Source organism: Citrus sinensis, chromosome 2 (assembly GCF_022201045.2).
Source record: "Citrus sinensis cultivar Valencia sweet orange chromosome 2, DVS_A1.0, whole genome shotgun sequence".
In the NCBI taxonomy this organism is placed as follows: Eukaryota; Viridiplantae; Streptophyta; class Magnoliopsida; order Sapindales; family Rutaceae; genus Citrus; species Citrus sinensis.
In genome coordinates, this window is record NC_068557.1 from 16,293,973 (window position 1) to 16,321,701 (window position 27,729).

Below are 27,729 nucleotides of genomic sequence, written 5' to 3' on the forward strand. Positions count from 1 at the left end.
ATTTATTTTTAAAAATACTATGAGTATTTTTTATACTGATAATATATACAGATAACTAATATTATATTAAGTGTCTATTTGGTATGACTTATTTAATGACTATAAATACTTATTTAATCTCATAAATTTTTATCATGATTTTAATAGAGCTTTTGAAGATTAAATAAGTTATTTTACCTCTATTAGCAAAAGCCCAAATTTTGAGTTTTTAAAAGTAGAGATTGAAAAACTTTTTATAAATATCAAAATATCTAAAATATCCTCTATTTATTGAATAATCTTATTTATTGTTTTCATAATATAACGTTAAAAAAATTACCTATTAAAGTAATTTAATAAATTTTTAATAAAAACTATTATTGACAACCAAACAACTAATTTTTTTTTTAATAGAAGCTCTAGTTACAAAAGCTCTACTAACAAAATCTCTACTTAAATAAGTTCTACTTGAAAAACCGTACCAAACGGAGCCTAAATATTTACAACCACTATTTCAGCACACAATTAAATATTAAAGTACAACTACTATTTCAGCAGACAATTACATACTAGGATTATAATTTTTCATATATTAAATTCTATGAAACACATGTCTAGAGATGTGTTTGACACACTGTATTGCATTATTTTAATGCAAATGTATTGTATTATTTTAATGCGGGTGTATTGCATTATATTGTATTGCATTAGCACTGTATTATAATAATGTTGTACAACATTTGGTGCTACATTGTATTGTATTAATTTTTTATGATTAACTTAAATTATATATTTAGAAAATAATATTTATTAGTACCTAGAAAAATACTAGATATAGAAGTCTTAAATTTTAGAAGTTTAACATTATTTTTTAGTAAAAATGTTAAAAAATAACACAATTTTTTTATAAAGATCAAAGCTTATAGTCTTATATTTTCAGCAGCATAACATTTATTTTTGAATATTTTCTAAATATATAACATGTTAAATAAAGATCGAAGTAAATAATTTAATCAAATAATATCATAATGTAATGATATTTTATGTTATTATTTTTATTGGTATTAATTTTAAATTAATATTATTTAAATTTATTCATATATAAATATTTATTGTTAGTTATATTAAATTTTTAAATAATAATCAATTTTATATATTAATTATTATATAATTAAATAATACATTATTTAGTTATATTTTTAATATAATAAAAATTAAAATATGAATAATAAGTTATAAAATTACTAATTTATATTAATAATTATGATGTAAAAATAAAAATAAAAATAATATTAATCTTATATAATAATAAATTAAATCAAAAAGTCATATTTATTTATTATTATTAAAAAAAAGCAAAAGCCAGAAAATAAAAAGAGAAGCAAAAGCAAAACATTAAGGTGGCAATTGCTGCATTAGCACACCCCCTTTAACCCAATACAATTTCTTTCAAAACATGGCCTTGATATTAAGTTAATGTTAACAATATCTTAATACACTATAATCTCATACTCTAAACACACCCTAGGTTGTCTATCTTTACAAATATTTAAGGGTGGTCCGCTCCATTTGCATTTCACAATAAAGAGACTATAACTGACTGCACTCAATCATATTTAATTGAGGGACAGTGAGTCTCTAAGGACACCAACTGCTACTCTCACGTGTGTGGGAGCAGGCGGTCCACTACTCGGTCAAAGGCCAAGTAGCAAGTACTATGAGTGTTAAAAACATTCATATTTAGTTGATAAATTTTACTGTTAAGTTGATCTAAGAATATGATACTAAATTGAAAATAATGTTGAATAAAATTTATTTACATATTTATAAACATGTGTATAAAATATTTTTTTATTATGTATATATAATAATGAGTAATGATACAGCCACAAACTCTTGTACAAATTTATTTTGTACAAACTGATGTGGCATAATAAGATTGGTTGAATTAAATATCACTTGGCCCACATGATTTGTTTTTATTAATTTATATTTTCATTCAACCAATGAATTAATGCCACGTCAGTTTGTACAAAATAAGTTTGTACAAGAGTTTGTGGCTGTATCATTACTCTATAATAATTGATGACTAAAATAAGTATTTTACACTATTAATTTTATTTTGATTTTGTTATCTCAATATAATTGATAATAATAATAATATCTTTAAAGTTAATGATTTTGTTTTTAATTAATAAGGATAATTTTAGATTTTTAAATATATATGAGGATATATTAAGTATAAAATTAATTCTTAAAATCAAAATTTGAAAACTACTCATTCCTCACTTTTCAAAATCTGTTGTAGAATTGAATGATTTTGTGAAAAACAATTTTTAAAGAACTTACCAAACACTAAAATTAAGTTTTAATCTTTCAAAATCACTTTTAAACCTCGTAAAATAATCCCAAACATTGTAAAGGAAAACGATACCCATATAGTTATCAAATCTCAATAGAATATGGATTATGTAATTCTCTTTGTTGCGTTTGAACAATGAACAATAAATCGGATTTAATTTATGAGCAACAATCTATTAGAACGTCCTTTGTCACGTCGTAGAGGCCTACTTGTTGGGAAAATATGCTCTTTAAAAGCATATGTGTTTATTTAATTGTAATAAACAATTTTTTCTGATTAATAAAATAAATGAGGTATTTTATTCAAATATCTTAATTGCATTAATATTTGTATTAAAGTCCATTTAATCATATTATATGTATTTATGTGATCACCATGTGGATTCACAGAAGACATAAATACAAGTTATCTTATGATTAAATAAATTTAGTTCGCAGTTGATAAATAAAGTTGGGCACTTTATTTAGGTATAGACTGTAATAAATTCATTGAATGATTTGTCTTAATCATGTATGAATTTATTGATGTAGTACGACTACATTGAACAGGATCACATATGAGATTTAATTAACTTTGTAATAACTGTCAGACTTATTAAATCTCATAGGCGTTGATTTTATTGTAATCTTAATCTTGAGTTAATTATGATTTCATGATTGTGATTGTTATTTCATTTGAGTTACCTATGGGCACGACACATCCTTGTGATCAAGATTACCCGGTATCTTGGTGGGAGCAATTATGAGTATTGGAGTTATGGATTAACAATATAGAATTTGTACAACACATCTCTTGATAGGTTTTCGGTACTTGATCATAGAATTCTCTGGCCAGAGTGTGTCAACATATTTAGTATGTTGAAAATGATCATTAGAGAAAACCAGTAAGGATCAAGGAATAAGATGTTATTAAATTGATTGGACAGTTGAGATATCAATTTAATTAACGATGTGGTACAAAGGATTGTGCAGTAAAGAAATCAATGTGGCTTGGGACGAATTATTATTCGAGCATACAATTATGGAAGTCAGTTCCAATCTTTTAGTGGAGTAGATTTGGAATTAAATAATTGGGCTAGTTTAATTACATGCCTAATTATTGTAGCCACTATTGTATGTTCCCAAATGATCCCCGGGTTAGCTCATTTAATTGATTGCACCACTACTGGACTAATAAGTAAGATAACTAGCAATTTGGGTCAAAAGCCTAAATATATCATTTAGTGGGAGGCTCCATTTAATTAGCTTTTGTATAAGGGGCCTTATGTTATTTTACAAGGTGGGTCCCCTATTGAAAAAGCAAATAACGTGGGTTTTGATTTTTCATTATTTGGAGCCTAGGGTTTTCACTAAAGGGAGATATATAAGGCTTATTTTTCTCAACAAAAAAAAAAAAGAAGCCACTTTATACAAATCAGAGAATAAGATTTTTCTCTCCATTATTGAGAGAAAGATTTTCTCGTGCTAGTTGCTTTGGTAGTGATAAAGGCGCCCACACGTCAAGTGCAGATCGAACCTGAGTCATAACCTGGAAGATCATTGGAGACTGTTCGTGATCTAACAAGCGTGGTGGTGACGGATCGTGATCTAACAGGAGTGGTGGTGGCGGATCGTGATCTAGGAGCCTAAAACACTTCAGCGGAAAAAGCCAACTCGGATTTTCAAGGTACGATTTCTAGAATACGAATTCTCATATATTATATGAGAGCGATCTTCAAAAGGTTTAATAAAAATTTAAAAACCTAATTTTTCCCCAACAATTGGTATCAGAGCCATCTCATATTAATATATAAGAATTTCGTATGAAATCATTCTTGAAATTTATGTATTAGAGTGGCACAATTTATTCAGATATATATTAATTGTTTAATATATGAATAAAGCATGTTTTGTTTTGTCTTAATTCATGGTTAGATTTTCCGTTGTATTTTTTCTTTGGATCTGTAACAAGAGGGGTGATTTTTTATCATCATGTTTCTCTCTTGATTTATTTTACTGTTATAGAATTTTTGTAAGCCAAAAATTGGCCTAGGAAATTTGTAATTTAATCTCGGATTTTCAAGATCGGAGCGACGGAGGCCGGAAATTTTGACAGCGGCAACCAGCAGCAAGCAGCGCGTGGCCAGCAGCACATGCTGCCAACAAGCGCGCGCTGCATGCGCAGCGGCAGCAGCGCGCGGCTCGCAGCACACGCTGCCAGCAGCGCGCGCTGCAAGCCAGCAGCAGCAGCACGCAGCAGCCAGCGCTTGCGGGAAGCGTGGCTTGTGCGCGCAGCACGCGCTGGCACAGGCTGCTCGCACAGCAAACAGCGCGCGCGGCCAGCGTGGCCAGTAGCGCCAGCTGCACGAGCAGCAAGTTGCGTGCGCGAGTTTGGAGCGTTTCCGGCGACATGGCGGCGGGTGGTTCGGCGTCGGAGATGGTCGGAAAATCATGAACAGCGGCTGGATTTTTTTGGAGATGGCGGCTGGGGAAGAGAGGAAGAAAAATATGGATTTAGGGTTACATGGTTTTTATCATGGAGGTCCCTATGGTTCCATAATTTTTCATTTGGGTAGAAAGGTTTTTAATTTTTTGCATTTAAATCCAAAAACAGTTTTGGGTTTAATGAATCCTAGTTTTAGGCCCAATTTCAATTGGGCTTAATGGATTAAAAATGCATAGACAAAATTAAATACATTAAATTTATTTTTGGTCCAAAAGTTTTATTTTAATAAAAAAAAATAATAATAAAACTATTTATTTATTTATTTTTTTTTAAAATTAAAAATTGGACCAATTATAAATTTAAAAGCCCAATTTCCCCTAGTCCATTAACAAAGACAAGATTATGGAAGATGGACATTGACAAGAAGCCCAATGAAGATTAGGCTTAGGTTAATGTATTTTTCATTATTAGGAAAGCCATGAATTAAGATTATTTAATTGTTTTTCTATATGTTATGTTTTGGATGATAACATGCCATGATAACATGTCATATAGAATAGGTAGTGCCACTCTATGCATAATGATACATATCATTCATTAATTATGAATTTCATTTTATTGTTTGAAATTTGCACATGCTTAATAATATTTGATATCATCTAGATAATATTATAGGAAGCATGCAATTAACAATATGTATGTTTTAAAAAGGAAAAACCAATTTTAAAATATTGAGTGGGAGAGGGAAAATTCAAGATAATTTTCCCACGGGCTCCATTGTTAGTTCAATAATAAAATTATATATATACCTCGACTTCATGATACGGTGATGCTCCCTACGGAGGGTATATATATTAGATATTTTATTTGATGAACTTCAAAGATAAAATTGAAATATTTTTCAATCGATTGTTCACCCCAACGGTGACTATTGATATGAAAAATACGTAGATTGAAACAATGGTTATACACTCAACTAAAGTTTGTTATTAACCTTCCCAACGAAGCTCTGTTAACAAATTTAGGCCCAAAAAGATAACGATAATTATTTATCATGTCTTTACATGAAAGTAAATAATCTAATGGATAATTGGGTCTAGTAAGTGTAGACATGACTTCCCCAACGGATAGCTTGTCAAAGCGGTACTAGATTATCGTTACAATAAATTAAAATGCATTTATGGTTTTTTGCATTTTTGTCATTTATTGTGAATATTGTTTCAAAGTATTTATGCATGTTTATTTTGTTTTGTTTTTCAGAAAATGTCTTCCATCAACCCATTATTAATTATCCTTGTTAAAAATGAACTCACTGGCGAAAATTATTTAGATTGGAAACGCAATCTATTTAATATTCTCACTGCTAAGGGAAGCAAATATGTGTTGACCCAGCCTTGCCCTCCTGAACCATCTTTATACGATTATAGAAATCAGAGGGAGCCTTATGAGAAATGGTGCGAAGCTAACAAAATGGCTAAGCGCTATATATTGGCTTCGATTTCTGTGGAACTGCATAAGAAATATCGGAGCATGGAAACAGCCACTGAAATAATGGCTAGTCTTCATCAGATGTTTGGGCAAAATACCCATTTTGCCAGAGAAGCAGCATTAAAACGTATCACAGATACTAAGATGGAAGAGGGCACAAAAGTTCGTGATCATGTCCTCAAAATGATGGACTATTTGAATGAGGTAGAGATTCATGGTGTTCAAATCAATGATAAATCAAAGATTAACATGGTGATTGAATCTTTACCTGATACATTCAAAGAGTTTAAGGTCAGCTATATCTTAAACAATAAAGATATGACCTTAATTGAATTAATGCACGAACTACATGCTATAGAAGAATTTTATCATAGCAGAAAACTTCCTGAAAAAGGATTCCCTTCAAGGCTTAAGTCGAAAGACAAGAATGAGCAAGCAAGAGTTGGGATCAGCAAACTGTCCACTAAAAGAAGTGGCAAGCCAAAAGGCAAGTGTTACAAATGTGGACAGAAGGGTCACTGGAAGAAAGATTGTCCTAAGATTATTAAAATCAGGTATAGGAAATCTTTAAGCTTCCTAATTAGTTCAGATTTCTATTGATTCATACAATAATGAATTCTGAGATAACTAATCTTATTTGTAATTCATTTATTTGGTTTTCAGGAAACCAAGAGATTAAGTGAAGAAAGCTTCAAACAGCAGTTGAGGACGTGCTAGTTTATATCAATTGAAAGACTAGATCAATTTTACAAGACTTTAGTTTTGATATTTGTCTTTATATTAGAGGAATTTAATTTCGGTGGCTTGTTTTAATAAACAGGAGTACACTGTTATTTATGGATCCTCTGTTTATTACTTATTTTGGTTATTTATAAAGACAATTTATATCATAGAAGTACATTGATCTATTCAAAGTAAGATATAATGATAAAAAGTATATGCATTTATCTAAGAAAAGAAATGTTTCTTCTAACCAAAAATCACCTCTGATATTTATGCTTAAGTCATATAAACTATAATAAGATTTTAAGAAAATGATTAATGATAGACTTGTTGGCCTATTAAGATTGATCATTGTAACTCTATAAATCTTATTTAGAAAAGTAATATGACAAGGATGCTCTTCATGAGCTAAAAGCATAACATTGTATTTGATGATTTAGCGCATACAAATGTATACGGACTAATCATTTTACATGTTATAAGAGGTTATGAGTATTCTATCAATCTTGTTGATGAATATTCATTTTATTTATGTTTGTCTAAATGCGTCATGATTCCATTGCTTTTGAAATTCAAAAGAGAACGTGGATAAGACAGAAGCAATTAGACAGGAACATAAAAGAACTTCGATATGATCGAAACAAAGAATATCTCTATGGAGAATTCAAGTACTATTTGGTTGTCAATGAACACTATGATACAATAGTGTAATTAAATGGAGAAACAAGATTCTTTTGGATAAGACAAGATATATACTAAGTGGTTTATCATTTACCTTTTTTGATTCCAGATACTAGAATTTGAAACTACAAAGTTTATTGAACTAAGTTTCATCTATCTCGGTGTCTACTACTCCAAGATATTATGAAGAAGTCACAAACATAGTTTGAGACACATTCGTATTTGGAGTTTACTAGAATCAGAGATAGAGCAGATGAATTCGTGTTCAGAAGCTTGCATGTTTTAGGTATCTTAAAGGAATAAGGGAAAGTCTGAATTATAGTCCTCAAGATAGGAATGTATTTATTATTTACTTTCTTTGAGGAAGACTATATAATGACTTATAACCTAAGAGTAAGGTAAAACTAGAGAAGCAAAAGAGATCAGGTTGATGCTCAGCTTTCAACACCTGTTATAGAACAGGAAGAACAGCAACAACCAGCTGATCAGTACAGGATTATCCTTGAACAACCATCACTTTTAGAACCTCGTCGTAGTGGGAGGGTAACTAGGTTACCTGAGAGATACATGCTTTTGGGAGAAACCTATAAGGCTATCTCAGATGAACATGTATAAGATCCCACTAGTTACAACGAAGCTCTAATAGATAGATATGTTGAATTTTGGAAAAAGGCCATGAATCAAGAAATGGAATCTATGTATTCCAATAAAGTCTGGGAACTTGTAGAGGCACCAAATGGGGTAAAACCTATAGGGTGCAAGTGGATCTACAAGAGAAAAAGAGGAGTAGACGGAAAGGTGGAAACATTTAAAGCAAAATTAGTAGCCGAATGGTTTACTCAGAAAGAAGGAATCAATTATGAGGAAACCTTTTTCTCCGGTTGCTATGCTTAAATCCATCAGGATTCTGCTCTCCATTGCTGCAGTGCTAGATTATGAAATTTGGCAAATGGATGTCAAGACTGCCTTTCTTAAACGGGCATCTTGAAGAAAACATCTACATGCAGCAACCAGATGGATTTATACAAAAAGGCCAAGAACACATGGTATGTAAGTTGCAGAGATCCATTTATGGATTGAAGCAAGCATCCCGGTCATGGAACATCAGATTTGATCAAGCGATAAAATCGTTTGGATTCATTCAGAACATTGATGAACCATGTGTGTACAAGAAAATTCAAGAAAAATTTGTAACCTTCCTAATTCTTTATGTAGACGATATTCTTCTAATTGGAAACGATATAGGAGTGTTGACTACAATAAAGAGTTGGTTAGCAAAACAATTTGATATGAAAGACCTGGGAGAGGCAAGTTATATTCTTGGTATCAAGTTATTACGAGACCGGAAGAATAAAACTTTAGCCTTGTCTCAAGCGGTCTATATCGATAAGATATTGGCTAGATTTAGCATGGAAAATTCCAAGACTGGTTTATTACCATTCAGACATGGAATTACATTCTCTAAGGATCAATCACCTAAAACATCTGAAGAGATAGAGAGAATGAGACGAGTTCCCTATGCAACAGCTGTGGGAAGTCTCATGTATGCCATGCTTTGTACTAGGCTAGACATCTGTTTTGCGGTATGGATGGTTAGCAGATATCAATTTAATCCTGGACCTCAATACTGGACTGCAGTCAAGCATATTATAAAGTATTTGAAAAGAACTAAAAATTATATGCTTGTGTATTCTGGTGATGAACTTATTCCAGTGGGTTATACTGATTCTGACTTTAAGTCAGATAGGGATTCCAGAAAATCTACTTCTGGCTATGTGTTTGCATTGGGAAGTGGAGCTATTAGTTGGATGAGTGTGAAACAATCTTGTATCACAGACTCAATAACTAAAGCTGAATATGTGGCTACATCTGAAGCTGCAAAAGAAGCTATATGGCTCTGCAAGTTCCTACGAAATCTTGAGGTGGTACTTGTTGTAACTGCACCCCTTAAACTATTTTATGATAATGGTGGTGCGGTAGCTCAATCTAAGGAACCAAGGAACCACAAGAAACAAAACATATTAAAAGGAAGTATCATCTTATAAGGGAATAGTGTAGAAAGGTTATATAAAAGTACCTCAAATGGCATTAGATGCTAAATTGCAGATCTTATTACAATGGCCATTAGTGGGAAACCTTTATAACCTGCACTTAGAGCCCTAGAGCATGTGCAATATGCCAGATATGCTTTGAGAGCTAGTGGGAGATTGTTGGGAAAATATGCTCTTTAAAAGCATATGTGTTTATTTAATTGTAATAAACAATTTTTTCTGATTAATAAAATAAATGAGGTATTTTATTCAAATATCTTAATTGCATTAATATTTGTATTAAAGTCCATTTAATCATATTATATGTATTTATGTGATCACCATGTGGATTCACAGAAGACATAAATACAAGTTATCTTATGATTAAATAAATTTAGTTCGCAGTTGATAAATAAAGTTGGGCACTTTATTTAGGTATAGACTGTAATAAATTCATTGAATGATTTGTCTTAATCATGTATGAATTTATTGATGTAGTACGACTACATTGAACAGGATCACATATGAGATTTAATTAACTTTGTAATAACTGTCAGACTTATTAAATCTCATAGGCGTTGATTTTATTGTAATCTTAATCTTGAGTTAATTATGATTTCATGATTGTGATTGTTATTTCATTTGAGTTACCTATGGGCACGACACATTCTTGTGATCAAGATTACCCGGTATCTTGGTGGGAGCAATTATGAGTATTGGAGTTATGGATTAACAATATAGAATTTGTACAACACATCTCTTGATAGGTTTTCGGTACTTGATCATAGAATTCTCTGGCCAGAGTGTGTCAACATATTTAGTATGTTGAAAATGATCATTAGAGAAAACCAGTAAGGATCAAGGAATAAGATGTTATTAAATTGATTGGACAGTTGAGATATCAATTTAATTAACGATGTGGTACAAAGGATTGTGCAGTAAAGAAATCAATGTGGCTTGGGACGAATTATTATTCGAGCATACAATTATGGAAGTCAGTTCCAATCTTTTAGTGGAGTAGATTTGGAATTAAATAATTGGGCTAGTTTAATTACATGCCTAATTATTGTAGCCACTATTGTATGTTCCCAAATGATCCCCGGGTTAGCTCATTTAATTGATTGCACCACTACTGGACTAATAAGTAAGATAACTAGCAATTTGGGTCAAAAGCCTAAATATATCATTTAGTGGGAGGCTCCATTTAATTAGCTTTTGTATAAGGGGCCTTATGTTATTTTACAAGGTGGGTCCCCTATTGAAAAAGCAAATAACGTGGGTTTTGATTTTTCATTATTTGGAGCCTAGGGTTTTCACTAAAGGGAGATATATAAGGCTTATTTTTCTCAACAAAAAAAAAAAAGAAGCCACTTTATACAAATCAGAGAATAAGATTTTTCTCTCCATTATTGAGAGAAAGATTTTCTCGTGCTAGTTGCTTTGGTAGTGATAAAGGCGCCCACACGTCAAGTGCAGATCGAACCTGAGTCATAACCTGGAAGATCATTGGAGACTGTTCGTGATCTAACAAGCGTGGTGGTGACGGATCGTGATCTAACAGGAGTGGTGGTGGCGGATCGTGATCTAGGAGCCTAAAACACTTCAGCGGAAAAAGCCAACTCGGATTTTCAAGGTACGATTTCTAGAATACGAATTCTCATATATTATATGAGAGCGATCTTCAAAAGGTTTAATAAAAATTTAAAAACCTAATTTTTCCCCAACACTACTATGATATAAGGACAAATGATGCCCATTAAGTTTTGGGTAGCACGTCAATTTCATTCACTACTGTGAATCTTTTCACTGTTTAGTGTTCACACACAGGGTAAATCTAGTTATAGGGACCCCAATAACTCAAGAGCATAATTTTTCTGAGTGACTCCTCTGATTGATCTATTTTATCTTGCTTGCCAATGCTTCTCTTTTTGGATATCGTTTTTGAAGAAGAAGAGCTCTCCACTTGAGTAGACACAGCAGGCCACATGTTCTTAATGGCTTGGTGGTGGTGGTGGTGGTGGTGGTGCAAAGGTTCTAAGCTGGAGTTGCTTTCGTAAAGTTTATCGGTTCTCATTTTCTCTAAGGCTGCAACAGTGCCGGCAAAAGCCCAAGCTTTGCTCTTCCAACTCATGTTTTGTTCTGAATTTTGATTGAGTGTACTCACTCTTCATCTCTCGGTGACTAAGAATTGAGCTTTGCCTTATATTATAAGGTGATGGGAGCGTAGGCGGTTACAGTTCTAGCTTGTGGTTTCTGCAGCTGCCGATGGTTCAGTCTGACCAGCGGCCTCTTTTGGTGGCTTTTCAGCCCAGAATCTAAGGAAACAGTTTTGAATTGGACTATTGGCACCCCTTTAGAACACTCTAAAAACCCTTTGGATATTTTGCAACTTTAACCTTCATGATAATTATATTTAAGGACAAAATATATCTACTAAATATTTTCTACTATTATCAAATATTTCACAAAAAAAATTACTTGGATCCCAAACTACTTAACATCTGATAAAACTCAATTCTCCAAAAATAATCAATATAGGATGTAACAAATTGAAATTATAGTGCGCTTACTCTCTAGATTGGAGAACAAAAATTAAATTCAAATTTAGTTGTTGAAATAAAGAGAGGAATAGGTTACCAATGAGATTTTGGTCCAATAAGAGAATCTTTACATTTACAATGTTGAGTGCAAGAGTTCAAACCTCTATAAAAATATTATGGGGGTTAATATAGTCCTCCCTCGGTTATTAAATAATTGCGTGGAGTTAGTGTATTCCTCACTATTCTGTCAAATATTAAAGAAAGTTTAAAGAATATGGACAGTGTTTTAGAGTAGGGATGGCAATGGGGAGGGGAGGGGAGGGGACCGACCTCCCTGTACCCATCCCCGATATTTTGCGTATGTCCCTGTCCTCTCCCCGTCCTCGTCAGAATTACTTGAGAGAATCTCCATCCCCTCCCCGAATAATAACAGGGGATCCCCGAGGGTCCCCGATCCCTGAATAACTAATACATTTTTTTTCGATTTTGAGTTAATCATATTAAAATAAAAAATTCAAATAAAAGTAAAGTTCGAAATATATCTTACATTAATATCTATTAAAAAAGTCACATACATTAAATTAGTAAGTAACACAACATGCAAGGGATACAAACTTCTTTTACAAACTATCATGAACAAATTAATAGTATAATACAAAATTGTTACAAATAAAATCGAATTTAGATTCAAAATTAACTTTTTCAATGGTGGCGTGGGCACTTTATAAATGTGGATTATTCCCTTTACAACACAATAGTTAAATCGGAGCAAATCAAAAGTAAATATTATATTAGATTAGATTAGATATTAAAATTGTGATTCGTTGTGGGCAATTATAACATCTAAAAATAAATAAAAAATAGATTTAAGTTTAAAATATTTAAAAAATATTAAAATTAAAAAAATGTTTGGCTATTAGAATTTACTCGGTCTTTTTAATGTCCTAAATAAAAATTTAGGACTTTAATTAATTAATTAGGCCTAAAAGTTTAATAATATAAATATTTTGATATTTTTTATTTTTACCAATATTTATAATTTTATAATTTAAATTTTATAATTTATTTACTAGTAATTTTTAAAAATTAAAATGGGGAAATAGGTAGGGGATGGGGATTCCACATCATCCCCGTCCCCTCTCCGAATAAGAAATTGGGTAAAAAAATTTCCCCCTCCCCTCCCCGAATAAGAAATTAAGTATAAAATTATCCTCATACCCTCCCCGAATAGAGAAAATCCCCAAGGGTACCCGTCCCCGTGGGGATTTTTGTCATCTCTATTTTAGAGGAGTACATATCACGAAAAATGTCTCAGTTGTATAATTTATTTGTAAATATAATTATAATATCGTATGTAATATCAATAATATCAGTAACAGTCCTATATAACAATATTAAAAAATAAAAAGAGGAATAGGTTTGGATGGACCCCACATCAAACTGAAATCATGCATGAGAGTCTGATTTTGGGATGATTGGGTGGGTTGGAATCAGACTCCAATTCCTAAAGTTACTAAAATACCCCATTTAAATTTCATTATTACAACTTTATCCTTTATTTAAATATTAAAAAAATATAAGATACATAGAATGATTAGAAATCACAGCAATCCAAAAATAAAAAGCTACTTCATCCAGCAATCAAATTTTCTGTAGCACAAATTGGATTTACAGTCACCGTTCCCTTCAAGCAGCAGTGTCGGAATCACTTTGTTGGTCGTCGTGCAGCACCGACAGTGTTTTTTCACTTGTTGATTTGAAGATGAAGAGCAGACGAAGAAAAAGAAGAAAATAAAGAGGAGAAAAATTAACAAAGAGTAAAGAAGTGATGAAGTGAAGAGTAACAGAAAAAGAAAAAACAAAAGAACATACGAAGAAGAAGAGGAGAAACAAAAAAAAAAAACAAAAAACAAAAGAGAGAGAAAATAATATTATTGTTGTTAATATTGTAATTATTATGATTGTTGTTGTTGTTATTATTAATGTCAACAATAATTTTTTAATAATAATAATCACAATTATTATAAAAAATTATGGTAATGATTAATTAAGGGTATTTTAGTGACTTATCACAATTTATTTTAATTATGAAATAAAATAAATATATTAATGAGAATACAACTCGTTCTGATTCTGATTTTTAAAGTTCAAATAAATAATTTATTCTGATTTTTATTCCAGTCCATTCTCATTCCAGCTCATTTCAATTTTAATCCATTCTAATTACCAATTAGTCAACACGCCATTAAATTAAATTATAATTATAGAAACTCAAAAAAACACAAGTGAATAAATAAAAAATTAGTAAACAAGTTATTTTGATTCCAAATATAGGAATAATTTGAAGTTTTTAAAAGTAAGGGAGATAATTTGAAAATAGTCAATTCACGATAAGAATAATTTGAAATTAACCCTTTGTTTTACTATGTCCTTTCCTCCAATTCTTTTTGGATTAGCAATGCATCTATTAATTATTCTTTTGGGTTATATTTCACTGAAGTCGATAATTATTTTAGTATCAAATAAGGTCATCGGGTTTGTCAAATTCCAACCCGAACGAGTTGGAATTTTCATTTACTTGAATTTTTCAGGTCGGATCGGTTCAGGTTATTTACCCACTCCTAAATAGCGTTGTAAGAAATTAACATTTTTTATAAATATATTAAGGGATAAATAAAGAAAAGGGATTTTAAAAGTGTTATGGAGGATGTAATAGTCCCACTCTTTTATTTTTTTGTGAATAATTTTAATCATTTCAGTTATATAAGTTTTTTATTTTTATTTTTGGAAATAACATAGATCCAGATATATGGCTTTTCAAATGCACTAGCACTCAGATTCGCATTCAAATCACTACGGATCTTAGTTTTTAACATCTGGGTTTGCATTTCTAATAATATGAATTCAGAAAAAATTCAAATCTAAATCTTGTGGATTTTTACGGATGCCAGCTAGACCCAATTTTTTTATTTTTTTTTGGTCGCTAAGACATTGTATGATTTGTATCCATGTCGATTGAAACTATAATCTCAAAGATTGGTTGTCAGATGTCGCATACAAAACTCTTCATACTAAAATAAAGTTAACAAATGAATTGATTGTAAGTTGTAAAAGCTTTCTGATGAGAAATTGAAGATTCTTGGTTATGCTACCAAATAATACAATTGGGGCAATAAAGCAAATTTGAATGTTAGAAATCCTAGTAAGATTATTATTATATGACAGAGCTTACAATTTATAATTTACAACTCAATCAGTATTTAGAACCCTTCAGGCAGCAAACACAAATATTTACCACTGCCATCTCAATCAATTAATAACTACTTCCTACTCTACTGCCCACCAACCAAAATCTTGAACTATTATGATCTTCTTGATCAGCTGAGTAGTGGCCGTTGGGGTTTAATTGGGACCCCAACAACTCAAGTACATGACTGTCCTTAAAGACTCTTCCGATTGCTTAGCTTTGTTCACTTGACTTGAAACCACAGCAGAAGATGATGAAGAAAGCTTCCTTGTTGACCGAGAAACCGAACTTAGATTGTTCTTGGCATGTTGATGTAAATATTTGAGTGTGTAGTTCCATCTGCAGAACCCTTGATCTTTCAAGGCTTCAACTGCTCCAACAATCCACGCTCTGCTTGTTGAACTCATCTTTGATCTATATGAATGTCTTTCAGATAACTCTTTCACTTTGCTTTGCTTTAGAAAATTTGATGTTTTGATGGAGAAAAATGGCGCGGAGGGATTCTTATTATATATAAAGAATGGCCCAAGTAAAGGACAAAAGTAAAGGAGATAAAACCTTTAAACCAGCAGCTACTACTGCCTTTTACTTCGCTGGAGGTTTTAGGAGAAACAAAGGCCAAAATTATTTCGTTCATTCAAAATGGGATAAGATAACAGATGATGACATTAATGTTAATGTCATTGTAGGACCACTTCTACACTTGTGTAATGAGACTAACAAAGTGAAGAGGATAAGGTGAAGGTGGGGTTTAGATTACATCACAAGTCACGACACTGACAATTCTGGCAACGCGCACCTGGTTTCGCTTATCAAAATCCAGTTGAGCCCGGAGATTGGGAGTGAAAACCACTAGTTTCTTTATTAAGGTTGCCTCAGGATTAAGTTACATCTAGTATGTCGAAACAATCTGGGCAGACGACATAATTAAAATTTGGAGAAAATCATCCAAGCCTGTACGGACACTCGGTGACAATACCAAATGTATTTCTCATTACGGTAAGGATTAATTTATAGGACAATTTTATTCTAAGTTATATTTTTATTCGTTTATGGACCTTGACCCCTTACATAATGATGTAAGTAATATCAATTAAAAGGTTACACTAAACAAGTTATGTGTAGTTCACTTGATACAACTATGTGTGTGTTTGGTATAACTATGTCGTCGATATAGCTTATATTATTATATAAAGAATCTCTTGTCTATATTTATTTATATTTTTTTTATTTTCTAAAAAGTAAGACGGCAAGTAAAATCCTAATTAAATATTTAGCTTCTTTACTTCCTTTAAGATTCAAATCTAAGTTGTCAACTAAATAAAGTTGTTTAAAAATCACTCAACTGCTCCTGTAGAAGCTATTTAAGATATATAAATGTATAGAGCAATGATTTATGACTCTCAAATCAAGAAAAACCTTAATTAAACCTCACTGCAAAGGCAAAAAAAAATTAAAATTAAAAAATTAAAAAATATAAAAAAAATAAAAGAAAATTATCAGTCACCCGCCTTAAAAGTTTACAATACACTTGTCACATTTTAGTAATTGATTGCACTAATACTCTAGATATACTTGAGAATTTCTCCTTTTATACACTCTGGAGTTTTTTTCTTCTTCTATATAGGACAAATGATATGTACCCCACTAATAAAATCCACCTCAACCCTACCAGGACAAAATTTTTGAAGTAATTTTATCATTATCTCAAAAGTTAAGGGTATCCATTAAACTATTTCAATTTTTATTACTCTTGTGTGGGTTTGGAAAAATCAATAACATTAGCGATGAGCACAAAAAGCAAAGATCAACTTGAAACTGGAAGAAGCTATCCCAAGTGCAGGAAAAATTTACACTAATGGATTAATCTCATTTCCCTCGAAGCACGATAAGATGGGCGAGAACCAGCCATCCAACCAAGGGATGGTTTTCTCTAGGCTTTGTGTTAAACTTCACCATTTCTGCTCCATTAGACCAGGCATGTTCTTACTTAATGTAGTATAACTATGTAAAAGATTAAATTGTAAAGGTCTGTTGCCTATATTACCTGTGCGTTGCAAACCCCCTAAAATTCCAGGCCAAAGAGGCTAACTTGGCAAGTTCGAGGTATGCTAGCTCGGCTTGTCCCCAGAAACTCCCATCATTAGCAATCTCTTGCACATTCTCTTCACTTGTATATATGTAGGAACTGTCTAGATTTTGCTAGAGCATTGTACCACATAGCTTGTACATAGATTTCTTTAAAACTCACTAGACACTGCTAGGCATGACAGCTCTCACCAAATCTTGAGAATTCTCTAGACATAGAATATTCTAAAATTAGGTAAGCCTCCCCATAAATAGGGCATGACACTTAGCACACAACAACTCAAGCTAGCAATTTTGTGAGCTATCAAGCTCTCTTGTACAATTATTTGGCTCATTTGCTCACTCTTCTCCTCTAGATTTTCCGCAAGCTAGCATGACACTCCTCTTGTACAATTACTTAGCAACTTTCGGGCAATAGTTGTCTAAGAGCTAAATTGGTTTGTTACCCAAAATACTCATCGTGTGATAAGTGTCTAGCTTGTGCTTTCTCTTCGAATTTATGACTTTGACTCGGTAAATAATTAGTTTAAAATTACGAAGGAAGAACCATTTGCAAGACCAACTTTAGAGTATTTAGGATCTTAGATGATTTTTTAATGAGTTCTCCTTACAATCAATAATTTTAATACCAAACAAACATAAAAGAGCTTAAAACTTATTACACCTCAAGAAGATCCTAAAAAATTTTTAAAATGAAATAAATCATAAAAAAAAAGTCAAGAAGAGAGCAGGAAAAATTTTAATTATTGTTGATACTTTGTCCACATTTTAGAGATGATAAGGTTTTGAATGGAAATTAAAAGAAAAGTCAAAGATTCTAACATTAAATAATTAAGGTTTTTTAAAAATAAAATGTAAAAAAATTTATTTATTTATTATTAAAAGATTAACAAAGAATAAATTAATGTTAGACAATAATAAGAACATTATTAATTATAGGTTATTTAGTAATGAGGTTATCAAATATAAAATTATAGCTCTATAATATTAAGATGAGTCTGGCTATGTTGGAATCACTCTGAGATAGAGCATGCCTTCATAACCAGATGATCAAAGTCATAGCATGTTTTTCACTATTTATTACTTTGCGTGTATGGTTATGATTTGTGCTCTACTTTAGAGCAGTTCCAAGGTAGCTATTGCCTATTAAGATTATCAAATATAGAATTTGTATAAAATATGAATATTAATTTATGATAATTATTAATCAGGGAATTGTCAAAAATAGGCTTTACTACAATAGGTAACTTAAAAAATTCTTTATCAATTAGAGTATGATTAGAGAAATACTTAAAATATGGGACACTAAATGACAATTTTGTTCGTTTATACTTAAAATCGCCTTTGACCATTTGATAAATTAATAATTAATAATTTTTAAGTTTTATATAAAATTAGTACCTAACTTTTTAAGAGAAGTAGGAGTCAACCCATGGATTTCTTACTTGCCAAGTAGGATTAGGAATTGGGATGAGAATGATGGATCAAAATTCTCTAATCTCCTATTGAGCAAAAATTAAAGAAATGATTCGTTGTTAATAAATAAAAATTAAAAAAGTTAAATAGAAAATTTTTAAAAGTTCAGAAGGGTTGACTCCGAATCTCAAAATGACCCTATGTCAACCATGACTTGATGTGAATGTGATTATCTAAAAGGGGGCCAAATTGGTAATTCACTCTATGTTGATAAAGAAACTCCGGCAATGGCCAACGTGCACCACATTTTGCTATACAAAACCCATTTAAGGCCGGAATATGGTTGAAAAGTTAAGTAGTGCAAATTGATGCAGCCGACGTTATGGTGCCAAATTCATTTTATTTGATCATTGGCATCCGGCATTATCAAAATAAAATTACTGTTTACATTCCCTTTTATTTAAATTTTTGGGGATAATAAAATGATTTTTCAATTAATGTTTTCTTGGGAGTTTAAATTTATACAACGACAAACTTATGATAAAATAAAACAATCAATTAGTGTTAATTAATTAAAGGACCTAAATTCATAATATTTCAAAATTTGCACATACTTAGGAGCTAGCTTGATATTAGCTAAGAATGGCTTCTCAAACTGGCAAAAAGCATTAAGAGTGAAGCCTATTTTGAGTTGCTGTTAGACTTGCATCCAGACATGGAGTTGGAATTGGGTGCAGTTATTGTTTTTAATTTCCTTTGTCCGTGGGCTGAGGCCTGAAAGTCACCATTTCTGTTCCTCAGTAGCCCTGCCTTGAGCTTAATCTCGTTGTTTGCTTTAGTACTTCAGTGTAAGAAGATATGGGGGCGCAGATTGATGAAATCTTAAACAAGCATCATTCACAGCAAAAAGGACAAAAATTATTCAAAAGATTTTTTGAATTAATATGTGATATATAGAGTAATATTGCTCTTCCTATATTACAATATACAAATCAAAATGGTCACTTGGCAGTTGGCACTATCCAAGTTGGGGACTGGTTAATTAGGACCCCAGCAGCTCAAGTACATGACTGTCCTTAAAGACTCCTCTGATTGCTTAGCCTTGGGGTCTCTCATCAATTTGCTTGAAACCACAGCAGAAGATGAAGAAGAAGAAGAAGAAAGCTTCTTTGATGATTGAGAAACTGATGATCTTATATTGTTCTTGGCATGTTGGTGTAATGATCTTAGGGTGTAGTTCCATCTGCAGAACCCTTGATCTTTCATGGCCTCAACTGCTGCAACACTTGCTGCTACCATCCATGCTCTGCTTGTTGAACTCATCTTGAATCTATGTGAATGTCTCTCGGATACTCTTTCACTTTGTTTAGCTTTAGAAAATTTGATGTTTTGATGGAGAAAATGGCACGGCGGGATTCTTATTTATACAAAGAGGGCCAGGGGTGAGGGGATGGAGTAAAGGCCTAAAGTCATGGAAATATGTAAAACAAGTGGCCGCAGGCTTTAGCTTTTCAATTTCCTGCTGGTTTTGGGGCAAAGCAGTCAAAGCCAGTGGTTTCTATTTTGGCTGGTAGTTGGAACTGTATAATGACAGTAACACCCTTGCAGGAGCACTTGGTGCGATCAATTAGAAGGGGGACAAAATGGGTATCGGATGCATCACGAAAAGATAAATTCAGCCAATGCGCGCACCTGGGTTTCCTTTATTTTATTAAGAAATCCATTGAAATTGAAGCGTACGGTTAAATTTGACATATTTGTAAAATTGAAGCGTATGGAAAAAAAAAAAAAAAAAAACAGCACGTTTCTTTGTTGAAACGTGGGTCGTCGGGGAAAGGTCCTCGGTTCTTAGGTCTTTTTTCCCATTTACGGATAAAATTAAAAAATCAAAATTAATTGAGGTAAAATAAGGAAATATGACTTTTTAATTATGTGGATTCCAAATTTCCTTACTCATCAATCAAGAAACTAAATTCCTCGAACAATAGAAATTGGCATCGGAAGCAAATTTGATTTTCAGTAATTTTTGCCAACCGAACAAAGGAAAAATAAAGAGGAAATAGACAATCTCTCTTCTCTTGCCTTCATTTCTAACAACCGAACATGGCCTTATGTCTTTTTTTTTTTTTTTTCCATTTTAGGATAAAACTAGAAAATCAAAATTAAATGAGGATAAAATAAGAAAATCTGACCTTTTAACTTTGTGGAATCTAAGGATGCTTTTGGTAACTTTTTTATTGGGTGTTTTTTATTTTCAAAAAATGAAAAACACAAAACATGTTTAGTTAAGCCATTTTTTAATAATTAGTAAAAAAGTTAGAGAACAATATATTTTTATTTTTAAACTTTTGTAAAGAAAACTCAAGAAAGCTAAATTGGTGTTCTTAAATCTTTTAATAACGATTAAAAAAGACAAGGCAAAAAGTGGTGCTGGCTCACTATTGTTATTGTTTCAATTATTACTTTATTAATTCTTTATTTAATTACTTTCACGTTATCCCTTCAATTTTTAGTTCTTCTATATCTTATATTTTTCTTCTTTATTGTAACCACTCAAGAGTTCTTATCTCTTTGTATCAAGATCCAGGTATTTTTTTTTTAAATTTTTAAATTTTATTTATTGTTCATTAAAATTTTGGATGATTTTCTATTATATCAAATATAAGATGAATATCCCTCTTTTTTTTTGTAATTTTTACATAGTAAGAATGAATAAATATAATTGTAGTACAAATTTTTATTTTTTTATATGTTAACTAATTCTACATTTATTATTTTGTTTTCCATTTTATTTGTATTTCTTAAAATTAATAAATTATGAGAGGATTTTATGAAAATTATTATTGTTATATGAAATTTGATCTCATTTTGATTAAAATTATAATAAAAAATAAAATGAGTAAGTAAATTGAAGAAAATTATTTATAAAAAAATCTATATTATGGTGAAGTACGTGGCGTTGTTATACCAGAACTACAACAGTTAAGACTGTTCTTAGGACCAGTAGTCCGCAAGCTCGGGTTTCCAGCCGATATACCTCTGTAATCAAAAACCTTTAAAACATTTTTCTCAGGTTATACAACCCAAAACAGACTTTCCTTTAGTCTAAAACAGGGTACCAAACCAGATAAGAAATGATCAAAAGTTTTCTGATGCACAGGATCCTTAGAAAAGGCAAGTGCAGAGCATACTTCCTTAGGTTTTCAAAATGAACAAATTTAATTCTTTATTCTTTTTCTTTCTTAGGACTTCATTTGCAGAGAGAGAGAAGAGTTTTAGGGATTCATGGTGTAAGAGAAAAACACGAGTTTATTTCTTTCAAACTTCTATATCTTACAAGCAAGGGGAGAATCCTTTATATAGGGGAGGATTCTTGAGAAGATAGGACAGGACCCCTATCTTTTACATAATTGCACAACTTTAATTATTACAAAAGACAAAAGTGCTTTAATAATTAAAGCATGACTTGGACAAAAGTATTAAAGTAAAAACAAACTTTAATAATTATGCAAACATAAAGCGAAACATCATTATGATAACAAGACAAACTACTTTATTGAAAGCAACAAGACAAACAACTTTATGGAGAGCGGAGATTCATGTACTCGTCTTCGGATGAGCTTTCGGTCTCATCTGGGTCCGTATCACCAGAGTGAGGATGCTTTTGGAAGAAAGTTTTGGAGAGCTTTGGATGCTTACAGGAGGGACCACGGCATGGTGGATAAGGACAATTATAGTCTCTGGGAGTACACTTCGGAGTATACTGAGGGGAAGTTTGGGTGGCTTTGTCAACTTGGGATGGTTGAGCTGGTCGTTTGGAAGATTGGGTTGAGGGTCCTGGTACGGAGGGGCCAGGTTCATCCATTGTTGGTTGGGGAAACTGGTGGAGGTGTTGGCTCAGAGGAAGAAAATCTTCCCATGGATCTTGTGAGTCTTGGTAAAGAAAGTCAGTGTAGTCTGGTCGTTCTTCTTTGATGATGATGCCAGTGGACTTAGGTTTAGATATAGCAGATGGAGTGGGTATCATGAGAAGGTCATGTTGTGGACCTAAGGAGGTGTGAGAGATATCTTTAAGTGGCGGAGGTTGGTGGTTTAATTGGCAAAGGTAATTGTGCAGGACGTCTTGTATGTCATTTTCAATCACAGTTATATGTGGTGCAGTGAACCATTCATATACCTGATCTTGAGTCCAAAAGAGATGGGTGTCTGGATGTTGGAAGTATGGCCTGTGAATAATAAAAACTGATGTGAACATTTGTGCTTCAGGGGCAGGCATACGGTCAAGGTTGTAAATTTCGGACAGTTGTTGCAGTTTCTTTCTCCACCATGGGATGGGGGAGAACCATTCAAGTAGGGTCCAGGTAAGGGAGGTGGCGTTATCTGGATTAAGGAGGTGGTCCAGAGTGGGAGAAATGGGGAGGACTAACTTGGTTGCGTAAAGGACTGTTAGGCACCAGATGTACCATAACACGTCTTCAGTGGTGTCCCTGGCCGGATCAAGGGTTAAACCGGTAAGGAACAGATTTTCTGGGTGGAAAGTGGAAAAAGGAAAAGGGTCGGTGACAAGGTAGGCTTTCATGAAAAAGCGAAAGAGAGCTTTTCTTGCAAATTCTTGGATATCAAAAACAGAAGAGAAGGTTTTGTTGAAGGGAAAAGTTTTCTTGGTGAGAGCTTCTGGGGGTAGTGAGGTAGCCATGGAGATAATTGGAAAATGGTAGGTGGTGGAAAACAGGGTGAGAGGGCCTTGTGGTTTAGAGAGTCTGGAGAGCATATCAGGGATGAGGTTCTGGGATCCCTTTATATGCTTGACTGAAAAGTCATATTTGGAAAACCAATCTTTTAATCTGAGTAACATTTTTTCGGGAACAGTTTTACCTTTGAAATGAAAGATATTGGGGAAGGCTGAGCTGTCCATTCGGATGAGAAAATGGTGTCCAATCAGATGATACTCAAACTTTTTGATGCCATTCTTTACCGCTAAGATTTCTTTAAACACGCTATGGTAGTGCTTCTGTGTTTCAGAAAAATGTCCACTAGCGTAAGCGATAAAGTGTTCCTTGTCATTGAGTTCTTCGAGGAGGATGGCACCCCATGATTCATCACTTGCGTCTGTCTGTAATATGCGCTTGCCATCAGTAATCAACTTTAAAGGAGGCGGATTTTGCGCAATCTGCTTGAGAGTAGTGACAGCACGTGTGTGGTCAGCATTCCATTCTGGGGGCTGCTTTTTCAATAAAGCTGAGAGATGATGAGTGTGATGGTCCACATGTGGGAGGAAATCACGGATGTAATTGATAATGCCGAGAAACTGTTGGATTTGCCTTTTGGAAAGTTGCTGATCTGGAAAGTGAAGCAATTCTTGGGCAATGTGCTTTCCTGGCTGGTAGTGTCCATCTTTAATGATCATACCAAGGAATTCAATATTATCTGTAGCAATGGTGCTTTTCTTGGCCGATAACATGATTCCATGACTTTGGATAATATCATAGAATTGGGACAATAGGTTGCGATGTTCTTCATGCGATCCTGAAAAAAGCAAAATATCGTCAATGTAAATCAATGCATGATGCAAAATGGGCTGGAAGATTTGGACCATGGATTTTTGGAAAATGGAGGGGGCAGTTTTGAGGCCAAAGGGTAGGACGGTCCATTGGAAATGGGCATTGGGAATACAAAAAGCGGTTTTGTAACGTTCGGAGGGTTCAATGCCGAGTTGCCAAAAACCAGATTTTAAATCAAATTTGGAAAAGATCTGGGCATTTTTAAGAAAAGTAAACATGCTTTGTCTGCGGGGTAATGGAAACTTGTCATCTTGTAAAAACATGTTTAGGGGCTGATAATCAATGACTAGGCGTTTCTTTCCTCAGACAATTTCAGAATGTTTTTCAACATAAAAGGCTTGGCAAGCCCATTGGGAACTTGTGGGCTCAATTAAACCTTGGGCTAACAATTGTGAACATTCTTGCTGGGCTAGGAGTAAGTCAGAAGGACTCATTCCTGGATGGGTAGCTTTAGTTGGGTTAATGTCTTCATTGAGTTTGAAGGGTAACTTAATGAAGAAAGACTTATTTTTCCACAATGGATTTGGATGGGTGAACTCAGAATGGGACTCTGGACAGAAACTCAAAAGTTTGGTTGAAATATCCTGGTAAGACTGGGGAGTTTCAGACAAATTGTAGAGTTTCAGAATGTTTGTGAATGGTTTGAACATGGACTTGACTCGGATTCCAGTGGGAATGATTTGGAGGTGTTTGATTTGGTGAAGGATGTCAAATCCTAATAAGATATCCTTATTAGGAAGAGTGGAACCAATAACCTTGGTCCAAATGACACAATTTGGGAAGATTTGAATACCAATGGATTTTTTGGTAATCAAAGAGGTGGTGAAGAGTTTGCCATTGACAGCTTTGAAATGTTCTTCAGACTGGGTCCAATATTCTGGTGGAAGAATATGGGGGTTCAACATGCTTCGTTGGGCACCAGTATCTATAAGACCAATTGCTGGAATGGGCCTTTGAAATTTTGAGGGCAAGATCTGGAGTTTGATGGATGGGATAGGAACTGTAGTATCAAGGGAGAGTAACTGTTGGTGGAAAATCACTTGAGACTGGTCACTATCTGAGTCAGAGGAATTTTGTAGTGCGAACACTGTTTCATCGTTGGGTTCATCTTGTTCAGAGAAATAGAATTCCAATTCATCTTTGGCAGGAGAGTAGTCTGTGGTTGCTTGAAGATGTTCAACCAACCGGATGGCCTTTTCTCCTTTGTTGGGACAATCTTTGGCATAGTGGCCTTTTCTCTTGCAGATGAAACATCTGCTTGATTGCTTTCGTTTAAATTCTCTGGAGGGGGAAGATTTCTTTCTGAAGAACCGGTAGGGCTTTCGGGATCTGCGAGGTTTGGATGAAAATTCTGGAGTTTTGAATTTCCGAAAATGCCGTTTTTTCTTTGAACTGCAATCGCAATCCTTTTTCTTGTGGCATCTGATCTATAAATAAGGCTTTTTGCAAGCACTGCGGAAAGGTTCTTTGTCTTTCAACAGTTCTTTGAAAAACTGTTTTTGCTCGCAAAGTTTGTCAAGGCAGGTTTTGGCAAGCTGGAAGATTTTGCCAAGGGAGATGTTGTCTAGGGAAAGATTGGATGCTGTAAGTTGTCTCTGGATGTCAGGTTGGAGTTCTTCGGGGAGGGAAGCCAGAAAGACATGCTTTAATGTCGGCTCATTGAATCCATTAAGCTTATAGAACAGCAGGGACATTCGCTTATAATGGAAGTCAAGATCCTTAGCATTGAGGGAGCAGCATTTCATGTTGAGGTAGTCTCGTCTGGCAGCTTCAAAGACTGCAGAAGGGTCGCCAAGGAATTGATCATGAAGTACAGCAAGAGCACTTGAAACTTCTGGAAGGTCAACAAACTGTAACTGGCGATATTGTCCTAACGAATCAAACCAATCTCTTAGAGCACCCGTAAAACGAGTAGCAAATTCTCTAAGGACGGATTGAGTTGTTGCTCCTGTTCTTAGCATCTGCAGGTCAATCCAGGCAGACATTTCATTGAGTCGGTCACGCCATTTATGAGATGGAAGATCATCAAATGTGAACCATGGACCATTTGACGATTTTTGACTGGGTGGATTGGGCTGGGCTGGAGAAGGTTGGTTTGTGGCAGAAGATTCAGGCATTTCTTCTTCAACTTCGGAGGGAATATCAACATATGGTTCTGTATGAGAGGTTTGGCCTTGATCAGGTTGAGCCATCAGGATTTTGGTAATATCAGCATAGGACTTTTCAGAGTTACTGGTGGATGCTGAAGATTCTGAGTCGGTTTCGGTATGGCTATCTGAAACAGCTAGATTTGAATCAGAAGTTTGATCGTCAGTAGATGAATGGATGACTGCGTGAGCAGTAAATTGGTTCATGGGTTCTTTATCTTTTGATTGGGCAGGGACTGATAAAGGAGCTGGTGGTGAGGTCGGTGTAAAAGTAGGAGATGGTTGGCCAGGGATGGTCAGAGAGGAAGGATGAAGAGGGGGAGGTCGAGGCTGCGGTCTAGGTTTGGGTTTAGGTTTAGGTGGCGGTGGCAAAGGATTGTCTCTGAAAAGAGTATGAGTCATGCCAAATAACTTGGAAGGGTCATATTGTTTAATAGGAGAGAGCATAGAGGCAAAAGGATGGTAAGTTGGACCGATAGAAGGAATAAGAGGTGAACTGGTGAAAAGGGTAGGTCTCTGTTTTTCAGATTCAATCTGAGCAAGTTCAGCTTTTAATCGCCTGATTTCCCTTTCTTTTTGGTCAAATTCGGGACCATTGTATCTGTGGGCTAGCATGGCTCGTAACTCTGAATCGAGTTGGCCAATTCTGGACTGGAGATTTTGGTGGATCTGCTGCATCTGTGCAGAGATGGAGTCAACCTTTGTCTCAAGCTGTTCAGTTCGTAAACTGATTTTCTCAACTTTGGAATTGATATTGACCAAAGTATCATTCTGTGCTCTAGCATTTTGGGTTTGCCAGTTGAGGACTGATTCAAAAGGTTTGGGAGGTTCTAGGTGGCCAGATGAGGTAATTGGTGAAGGGACAAAGGGTTTGGACACAACATTTCGTTGAGAATCTGTGTGGGTGTCTAAAGAAGGAAAAGAGGAAGAATAGTCGGATGAAGTAGATGAGAACATCATACAAGCCAGTGGTGGTGTGGGATTTGAGATTGGTGATGGAATCTCAGATTTGCAATGCTTTGCAATCCATGTGAGTTCTTTTC

At 33.7% G+C, this 27,729-nt stretch overlaps 3 protein-coding genes and 1 long non-coding RNA gene across 4 annotated transcripts; all 4 read right to left on the bottom strand.

The window, feature by feature from the left end:
• Positions 1-15,415: 15,415 nt before the first annotated feature.
• LOC102611635 (uncharacterized) lies at positions 15,416-16,044 on the bottom strand. Its single transcript, XM_006469769.4, has one exon. It carries the CDS (start codon positions 15,879-15,881, stop codon positions 15,630-15,632), a length of 252 nt encoding a protein of 83 aa, XP_006469832.1. The 5' UTR covers positions 15,882-16,044; the 3' UTR covers positions 15,416-15,629.
• A 1,153-nt stretch (positions 16,045-17,197) lies between these two features.
• LOC127899088 (uncharacterized) lies at positions 17,198-17,896 on the bottom strand. Its single transcript, XR_008050917.1, has 2 exons — positions 17,522-17,896; positions 17,198-17,435 (listed from the first exon to the last, which is right to left on the bottom strand). It is a non-coding gene; the product is annotated as an uncharacterized LOC127899088 (long non-coding RNA).
• A 2,000-nt stretch (positions 17,897-19,896) lies between these two features.
• On the bottom strand, positions 19,897-20,454 carry LOC102611045 (hypothetical protein). The gene has a single exon (XM_006469767.4). The coding sequence runs from the start codon at positions 20,299-20,301 to the stop codon at positions 20,017-20,019; it is 285 nt and encodes a 94-aa protein (XP_006469830.1). The 5' UTR covers positions 20,302-20,454; the 3' UTR covers positions 19,897-20,016.
• Positions 20,455-25,575: 5,121 nt separating this feature from the next.
• On the bottom strand, positions 25,576-27,364 carry LOC127900297 (uncharacterized). The gene is made up of 3 exons (XM_052434923.1): positions 26,584-27,364; positions 26,354-26,487; positions 25,576-25,890 (listed from the first exon to the last, which is right to left on the bottom strand). Exons 1-3 carry the CDS (start codon positions 27,362-27,364, stop codon positions 25,576-25,578), a joined length of 1,230 nt encoding a protein of 409 aa, XP_052290883.1.
• Between the last annotated feature and the right edge of the window lie 365 nt (positions 27,365-27,729).